The following is a 10,153-nucleotide window of genomic DNA, read 5'->3' on the forward strand; positions in this document are numbered from 1 at the left end:
CATTTTAGGCAAGGCAAGGCAAGTTTATTTATGTAGCACATTTCGTACACAATGGTAATTCAAAGTGCTTTACATAAAAGAAAGTAAAATAATCATTAAAAAAATCATAAAAATAAACAAGGAATTTAAAAAGTTTGAAAATGATTTAAAAATTGATTTAAAATGAATTTAAGACAGTTAAAAATAGAAAATGATTATACATACATAAAATACAGTGCAATCAGTTCGGACATCGCACAGTGCTCATTCAATAAATGCACAGCTAAACAGATGAGTTTTGAGTCTAGATTTAAATGTGACTAATGTTTTAGTACATCTGACCTCTTCTGGAAGCTGATTCCAACTGCGGGCGGAAAAATAGCTAAAAGCAGATTCCCCTTGTTTTGTGTGAACCCTTGGTATTTCAAACTGACTCGATCCTAATGATCTGAGTGATCTGTTAGGTTTATATTCAGTGAGCATATCTGCAATGTATTTATAAAATGGTCTTTAAAATGACAATAATATCGCTTATCGCAATTATTTCTGGGGCAATATATCGCACAACAAAAAGTTGTTATTGTGACAGGCCTAACCACACCATCTATTTATTTGTCTGTTTGTAGGCCTATGTCTTTTGGTCTTTCTGTCTGGCGGCTTTAGACCTGTATAACTTCAAAACATTTTAAAAACTAAAGTTCAGAAATTGAGCCTCCTTTGTCTGTCATTCTTCCCTGACAGCACACGTACATCACAGAGACGTCTATTTGACATCTGCAAGATGTATTTTTAGAGTGTTTGCTCATCTGCAATACGTCTATAGGATGTTTCCTGTCAGACATTAAATAGACTATATCTAGAAATATCTAGAAAATGTCTTTAAGATGTTTATGATTCATAATGTATGTAAAACTGACATCTTAAAGGGGTCATATGATGCGATTTCAAATTTTCCTGATGATTCAAACGTGAGTTTTGAGCAGTGTAGAGTAGCGATTGTTGTTTGTATTTCTCCGATTCACAAATGCAGACATGGTTTTATGTTTACGCGCACGATGCAATGCAATGCGTAAAAAGACAGTATAAGACATTATAATCCATAATTATGTCCCCACTGGATGCAACAAATGCCTCGTTTATAATGGGTTTTAATGTTTTTGTCTCGTTGCTCAGGCCTGGACAAGGCATCACAATATGGCAAGATGCGTAACATTTCCGTCACACGCTTGAGGTATTCGGCCAATCACAACGCACTGGACAGCTGGCCAATCAGAGCACACCTCGCTTTTCAGACCGATGAGCTTTGTCAAAATCGATGTGTTTCAGAAAGGCGGGGCATGTGTTTTTTGAACCTTAAACCGCGTAAACACAATTAAAATATTTATAAATCATTACACCAAATACACAAAATAATGTTCTTTTTAGCAACATCATATATCAAATATTTGTACACAGCAGATGCTTTCCAGATGAAGCGATCTTTAACAGACATCTTGCATACGTACATGTGGTATCTGGGTTCAGAAATTACACTATTTTCAAACTTCCAAACAAGGTTTTATTAGACGCACTTTACTCATCTGGTTTACAGTTGCTCTTACACACACACCGTGTCATTGGCAGGTAATGTGTGTGATGCAACGTCATCGCCTGTATGCCACTCCTCAAGACTCTCCCTGCAGCTTTAGGGCTGTTTGTGTGCAACTGGAGACTCAGACGGACTGCGGTGTCAACAGGGTGACTTTGTATTTGGCCTTTCCCACTATCATAGTGCACGCTTTTTGGGGGGACATCGCTTCGGAAAGACTGTTTTCAGTCCAAAATGCAGCACGTAAGTGTAATATGGGAAAATCACAGGTGAAGCTGTGCATGTAATTTCGGTCACGGATTGTAGCGGATCCAGGTGAGTCTCCGTCAAAAGCTACGACTCTATTATAATGTTTTATAATGCGGTGAAAACTTGCGTAATATTTATTATATAGGGCTATAACGATGCACATATCGTAGTTTGCGAAGTTGTTTTTTTGCGGGCCATAATACCGCAATAGAAACTATGATTAATATATTACAAGGATTATTAAATAGCGTTAAAGAGCTATACGAGTCATTAAGATTTGCACTATATTTGTAATTCTTTAATATTGCATCTTATGGTTATGTTTTTTTAAAGAAGATAGACGTTAATGATAGGCAGATGTATAGTTCTACAGTCTGCATGACATAACCTATTCTTTCTCTGAAGTAGTAGCCTAAATGTTTTTTTCTTCAGCTGAGTTGACCTGGGATCATGGGTTGACTGTCTGACCTTGGCTTACTGAAGCAATATGTGTTTGTTTATGCTATTACATTGTTATCAGTGAGAATGCTGTGGCAAAATTGGCCCCTGGAGGAATGTCAGAAGGAGACAGTAGTTTGTGTAGACTCAGTAATTAGTCTAGTTTGTTGTGCCTTAGTAATATTTTGCATATCAGATGAACAGATTTTTAGAGAAGACTTGCTTTTGTAGTGGTTGATTGACATGACTACACATTTTGTTTAATCCCATATTGTATCTGGCCTCAGCTGCCATATATATATATATATATATATATTATATATATATATGTATATATGTACTGATTGGTTGTTAGCCTCATTGATCTGAGTATATATATATATATATATATATATATATATATATACTCACAAAAGTGAGTACACCCATCACAATTCAGCAACCATTTTAGTATAATGTAAATACTAAAGGGGACAATACAATACTAGAGTAGTCAATGTGCTACTTGTATAGCAGTATAGATTTACTGTCCTCTGAAAATAACTTAACATACAGCCATAATTGTCAAAATAGCTGGCAACAAAAGTGAGTACACCCTAAGTGATAACAGCTGTACGTCGTTTAACCATGCAAAGCCACAAGTCTCCACACTGATCACCTTATATTTATTTGATAAGAATGTGTAGGAATGTATATTATTTAAAATATGTATTATTATTGGTCAGCCATGTTGTCAAACTGGCTGCTGCTAAGATGAAAATTATTATTTGAAGTTGTCTGGCACCGAAATAGAAAGTTAATGTCAAATGTTTTGAGGTCATTTAAACCTGTACTTTAACCCACTTCCTTCTCAATAAGTGCATATAATGTGGGAAAATAAAGGACTGTACTGACCACAGACAATAGCTTGTTGGATTTGGGTAAATCACGTCCTTGGCATTTTAATAACTTACATGTTTGCAAATAAGGCTGATGGCATGTTCATGGAAACTGAAACAAGTAAATATAAAATGAAAAATATAGATGCAATTCAAAGACTGTAGCAAAGTGTTTCTAAAATGATCCAAAAACATAAAGCACATTGATTGCCCTTTAGATCTGTGTCTCATCCAGTTCCAAGGCAGTATCTTTCCATTAAGTCAGCTCTCTGCACCTGTGTTTGCAGTGCTCGACTCTTTTGTTGATGCCTTGTGTTCATAACCTTGTACATTACCATGCTGTCAGAAATAACCATTGTTCAGTACTGTGTTAGACATTTCTTCTGGGATCATGATGTGCTTGTGCTTTTACGTTTGAATAGAGAACTTAATTGTTTGACTAAAAAAACATTTTAAATTAATTTTCAGTGTGACTTAGTGTTTGTGATTGTTCTGCTTTCATAATCAAAATGACACATTTCATCATTTTTCTTTGCCGAGACGGAAATTCTGTACCAAAAACAATTCACTGTGTATTTACTTTACTGATCACGATAAGAACATATTCATGAAATCAGATAAGAATCGTCTTTTTTATCTTAGCATAGAGTTAACTCAATGAAAAATTGCATACAATTTTGTACACATAATGATGACCTTTCAGCTGTTGTGATGAGTGAAGGTGTTTACACATGCTAAGTGGTTGTTTTGCATGTCTAGATTGATGTTTAAAGTAGAAACAAGCTCTACAGGTGGTACTTAACGTGCTTGTTGTGGACATCTTATTGACATTGTGGAGGTTTGTTTCTCGTGCAGGAAAAATGTGGAGAGATGCAGAGCAGGCGCTGACTCTGATGTGGCTCCTCTCTTGGATCTCACACAGCATGTGTAAGTGAGGGAGGCACAGCTTTAAAATTCAAAGAATAAATCCAGACAGTTGCCATTGTGTACTCCTTTTTTTGTTTTTTGGCAAGCTATTGGGGTTTGGTGAGTGATTTTTCTATAAATGAATAATTTGGAGGCCTGTTGTTTATTTACAGTACATCAGCATTGTGTAACATTCAGAATTGAATTCCTGCATTTGAACTGAGGTAGCAAACAGGATACAGATATTTAAATTCTATATTGAATTTAAGGAAGTATAATTCAAATAATTCTAATACTTGATATTTTTCAGTGTGAAATACCCATAAACATGCTTCAACACACAAAGTATGGGCTATTTCCAGTAGCATTTAATAATAGTTTGTTAATAGTCTGTTTGAAATTTCACTTTATCTAGTCCTATTATTCTTACAGATATCTTATCATATACTCTTCAATTACAATATCTTTCCAGGTCATTCTCCCCCGATGAGGCCCAGACTAACAAGATGTCGGTCGCCTGAGAAAGAGACTTTTACTTGCTGGTGGGAGCCTGGATCAACAGGTGGATTGCCCACCAGCTACCACCTGTATTACAGAAAAGAGAGGTGAGTGCAGCCTACATCACTATTCAGCATCGTTCATCTTGCTGTCAAAAAAGTATATTTGCATTATTTATTTTCCCTTTATCAAAGCATGGATAGTTACTTCATTGTGTGCTTATTATGACACAGTTTAGAATATAGGCTTTATTTGTCTCAATAAAATATCAAATGATTTTGTTTCTATCAGTAACATGAAATGTTATTGAGATAATCTAGCATTTTGGGTTGATTATTGAAAGAAGTCACTTATGCTCACCAAGGCTGCATTTATTTGATCAAAAATACAGTAAAATCTGTAATATTGTGTAATATTAGTACAATTGACTTTTTTTCTAGTTTCTTATGTTTTAGATATTTAAAAGTTTTTAAAATGTTATTTATTCCTGTGATGGCAAAGCTGGATTTTCAGCAGTCATAACTCTAGCCTTCAGCGTTGCATGATCCTTCAGAAGTCATGCCAATATGTTGATTTGGTGCTCAAGAAATATTACTTATCAATACTGATTGTTGTTTTACTATCAGTGTTGAAGACAGTTGTGCTCCTTAGCAGTTTTTGTGGAAACTGCAATACATTTTTTCAGAATTTTTGGAGCAATGGAAACATCAAAAGAACAGTTGTTTAAAACTGTTTTTTTGTAACAATTTAAATGTCTTTACTGTTACTTTTGATTAATTTAAAGGGGTCATATGATGCGATTTCATTTTTTCCTTTCCCTTTAGAGTGTTACAAGCTCTGAATAAAAGTATTAATTTCTTCCAAAAGCAAACATTTGAATTGTCGTTCTGATCTTCATTTTCTATTATTTTCTAAATATTTTTCTAAGTTGTACGCCACACACACTTATTAATAAACACACTAAACCTAGGATAACCTAGTATAGTAACCAAGTTCATTTTTACATATTTTATAAGAATAAATATCAGGTTTTGGTTCATTTGTCATTAATTTTAAACTTTTTCAGCTCTTTGGAAGTCTTTGAATGTCCGGATTATCATAAGGCAGGGAACAATTCTTGTTATTTTGATAAGCGACACACGTCTATTTGGATCATATACAACATCACAGTGGTGGCCTCCAATGCACTGGGAAAAGCCTATTCGGAATCTGTAGAAGTTGATGTTATGGATATCGGTGAGTTCATTTAATGTGTTTACAAAATATTAAAATGCATCCAGAAATGCTTTTGTTTTTGTGTGCTTGCAATATATACCCCTAGTGTATACTGACCATGCATGAATGGTTAATGATGTTTTACTACAGAGGCCAATTTCAGGGTTGTTTTGACAACAGCCACAGTGCAATGAGCTGCCTGCTAAATATAGTGTATATAAAGATTTCCTACCACTACATAAGGGCACACGCAGCTCAATAAGCAAAATCTTTACAGTGAAAGTTTTGAACTTTTGAACTTTCAGTTAGATCATAATACTAGAACAAGACCGATAACACTGCATGTAAAGTTATACAGTTTAGTTACAATTTCCCTTAAACCAGTTCAGTTACTGCTAGAAATGTGTGCACAATGTGTCTTCCATCTGTAACGGTGAGTTAAACGATGATCATTTTAGAGCATCTGAGTGGAATGGAAAAGTACTAAATGGCACTAAACAGAGGCAGCTCTGGCTGACTAACTGAACAGAATGAGGATGATCAGGTTTGTGTCTTGCATTCTGCAAAACTCAAGCCATGTATCGAATATTCCACTGCAGATGCTTGAATGTGCTGGCATATGGTTGATGTTCTCATTTTTTTATGCATTAAGAGCATAAATACACTACTGTTCAAAGGCTGGGCTCATTATGATTGTTCATCAAGGATGCATTTATTTGATAAAAAATACAGTAAAACAGTAATATTGTGAAATATTATTACAATTTAAAAGAACAGTTTTCTATTTTAATATATTAAAAAAATTAATTTATTCCAGTGTTACTCCAGTGTCACATGATTCTTTAGAAATCTTTCTAATATGCTGATTTGGGGCTCAAGAAACATTTATTTTTATTAATGTTGAAAACATATCGTGCTGCTTAATATTTTTGTGGAAACTGTAATACATTTTTTCATGATTCTTTGATGAACAACATAGAACAACATTAACATAGACATCTTTTGTAACATTATAAATGTCTTTACTGTCACTTTTGAGCAATTTAATGTGTTCTTACTGAAGAAAAAGTATTCTTCTCTTTCCAAGAAAGAAAAAAAAAACATACTAACCTTGAACTTTTGAATGGTAGTGAATAAGAAGCATATGAAGAATAGTCAAGTATCCATTTAGACCACATTCAGTTTATTTCCTTTTTTTAGTACCTTTTTTAGTAAGTTGTCACTTACTGGTACATCATGTCTGTGCAGTTGATTGTCATCTAAGATGATTCATCTTCTTCCACACAGTGCAGCCTCACCCTCCAGAGAATGTAAATGTGACTTTCATGCAGACCACGAACAGTCCATATTTCCTGGTGCGGTGGCAGCCTCCGCATGACGCAGACACACGTTCAGGCTGGGTAACAATCAGATATGAAGTTCGCTTAAAAATTGAGAACAGAGGAAATGAGGAGGACAGCAATTGGGAGGTGAGATTCAAGTAGTTTCAAGGTCATCAAGGTTCTTAAAAATGTTCTTATGGTTTGTCATTTTTCTTTTTTAAATCAAAACTATTTAAGTCCAGGGCTTTCAACTGGGGGTCCATATATAAACCATATAGGATTTTTTAAATCTAAAAATATTCCATACTGTATTTATAAAAAAATAGCTTCTAAATGTTTTAATTAATTATCAATTTATTATCAAAAAGAAAATATTTCTGTATTGGGAGTCTGTGAGTTGACTAGTTTCTGCATTTAAAAGTTTTGATACCATGTAATATAATTTTAATTCTTGTGTTTTAGTCATATAGTGCTGGAAAACAATTGGAGTTTAGCATCTACAGTCCGCAGCCAGGAGCAAATTACATCGTTCAGGTGCGCTGTAAACTAGACCAAGGCTTCTGGAGTGAATGGAGCCCCTCTGCATTCATCCATATTCCAGGCAGTAAGATGATACCAGCAACTCAATCTTTCACACCTGCAGCCATTATGCTGCATTACTCAGCATTTTTAGCCTTACATAACAGTATCAGGCTACAGTAAAAATACTAAATAAAGTATAAATACGTTTTTAATTCTGCCTTTAGATCCATTTTAAGTCATTATGCAGTACAGCATTAAAAGATGATGAAAACTGAAAGCAAAAAATGTAAGTCTTTGTGTTTCTCGCATTGCAGTTATGTCTGACACACAGAATGCGGTTATGATCATTGCTGTCACACTAACCATCATCATTTTCCTGCTGACTGCAGGAGTGCTGACAGTCAAGATGAAACCGTAAGCATGACATCCCACCTCATCATAATGTCAAAGGAATTTACACTGATGACTGTATAACGATAACAGTTTTCATTCAAAATCAGTATTCTGTTCCCTAATGTGTGACACAAATTAATATATTAATATTAACATTAATATAACATTGTATCCACCTTATTTTTTAATACAATACAATTTTCCTTCTGATTTATTAGCTGCTATAGGTGCAAAACTGTTGCAAAAATGCTAAACTTTACAGAAGGGTAAAACAACTTGCACTATAAACCAGTATGTTTGTGATTACGGTAATAAATTCAAATTTTATGATAGCAAATAAGCAGCATAAATAATGAACTGTTTTTTCACATAAAAAAAAAAAAAACACTGGATGGGACTGGAAGCAAAAGTCTTGTAGATTCAAGTTAAAAAAACCTGAAAACTCTTATGTTAAAAATAAGGTGGATAACACCATAAAGTTAATTCTGTATTTCCTTATTCTTCTCTAGGGTGAAGCATTTTTTACTGCCACCAGTTCCAGAACCGAAGATCAGTGGCTTAGACACTCAGCTCCTTAAGGTACAGCAGACAGTACCATAATTCATGCATTTCTAGTTTGTTAAAGCAACAATATATTATTTTATTAATTCATTTTTCCACGAGCCGCAGTTTTATAGTAGTGCAGTTTAATTTTACTTTTGAGCTTTTTTTTACAGGATAAATATGACATTAGGAAGAAAAAAAATGGCAGTGCTTTAGAATAGAAAATGAAAATTCTGTCATTTTCTCACCCTCGTGCCGTTCTAAACCTGTATGAGTTTCTTTCTTATGTGGAACATAAAAGAAGATAGTCACATTACATTGTGACAATTTTTCTAAACAATCTGTTGAAATGTTCTATCATTGTCAAAAAATAGGAGGGAGTTTTTTTAACATTTCCAGCAGACAATGAATTGACCCCACAAAACTGCAGTTACAAAATACAAACGTCATTTTACTTCTCATTTCACAGAGTGGGAAGTCCGAGGAAATCTTCAGTGCTCTGATTACTCCGGGATATCCCCAAATAGCCCAGAGATCAGACCGTCAAGTGGAGTACCTCGTGGTCTCTGACTATGATGAGGAAATGGATTTTGATGGCAAAGCTCATCTTGAGTACCAAAAGGGAGAAAACTGTCCCACAGATACTGCACAAAAGATCTCTCAAAACAGCATCCAGATCACATTGAAAAGCAGTCAGGATCTAATCACAACACTGAGTGAAGACGTCTACTCTGGGACTGTCTCCAATCAGCTAAATGCCACCAGCAGTGTCCTTGGAGAGCCTCAAAAACTACTTCACCTTGATTGCAATGGCTCACCAGTAAAAGCTCCGGATCAAAACACTCAAATGAGCTCCGGTAGCAAATGTGAGCACGTCAGCATCAACCCTGCTGGACTTATGGGGTACGTTGAGGTTGATGAAGAGAAACGAGACCAGACACCTCTGGTAGGGGAGGACTACAGTATGGTCACTGACGTTATCAGTGATAATTTCCTTGTACTACAAGACAGCATCCCCATACAGGGTCACAAAGCGGTCAAATGTGACAAAACATTTAAAGCTGAGGAAACAGGAGGTGTTTTCGAACCTCTGGGATACTTGGAAACCCTGACAACATTTTCAAGTGGACCTTGACTATTTTGCGACTTAAACTTCAGAGGTTTGGTGTAATTTTGTCTCATAGTGAACTGTCATGCACTTTGTTAGCAGAGATGGGAGAAGGGTTCTTTCAGCAATCAGGGGTGCGTTTCCCGTACAATGACATAACTTGCTGCTTAACTACCTTAGTACAAAGCATCATTGGAGAAATTAACTAGCTATTCATAATTGATTCACAAAACTGCTTATTTATCATTTTAACCACATTGGCTCAACAATGTCGTTACTGAGGTCACGCAGGTGGTGGAGTAATTACATCTGCTAATTAATCATTCGGATCAAATTAATGTCAGATTATTAATGTAAATAACAAACATGGCATATGAGGACTATAAAAATGTTGTTAGCCATTGTTTTGTGTTATTTGCAGCTTCCCCTGGGCACTAGAGCACAATCACATTCTTCAAAAACTGCACTTTCATTCTCTTGACAAAGTAAAAGACATATGTGTGTGTGTATATAT

General features: G+C 35.1%; 1 protein-coding gene across 1 annotated transcript; it reads left to right on the forward strand.

The window, feature by feature from the left end:
- Nucleotides 1-1,654: 1,654 nt before the first annotated feature.
- Nucleotides 1,655-10,097, forward strand: prlrb (prolactin receptor b). Its single transcript, XM_016573308.1, has 9 exons — nt 1,655-1,882; nt 3,988-4,059; nt 4,511-4,643; nt 5,603-5,772; nt 7,039-7,220; nt 7,536-7,677; nt 7,910-8,009; nt 8,498-8,567; nt 9,001-10,097. The coding sequence occupies exons 2-9, from the start codon at nt 3,993-3,995 to the stop codon at nt 9,664-9,666; spliced, it is 1,530 nt and encodes a 509-aa protein (XP_016428794.1). The 5' UTR covers nt 1,655-1,882; nt 3,988-3,992; the 3' UTR covers nt 9,667-10,097.
- Nucleotides 10,098-10,153: the final 56 nt, after the last annotated feature.

Source organism: Sinocyclocheilus rhinocerous, unplaced genomic scaffold (genome assembly GCF_001515625.1).
Source record: "Sinocyclocheilus rhinocerous isolate Xijiao unplaced genomic scaffold, SAMN03320098_v1.1 scaffold1043, whole genome shotgun sequence".
Classification (NCBI taxonomy): Eukaryota; Metazoa; Chordata; class Actinopteri; order Cypriniformes; family Cyprinidae; genus Sinocyclocheilus; species Sinocyclocheilus rhinocerous.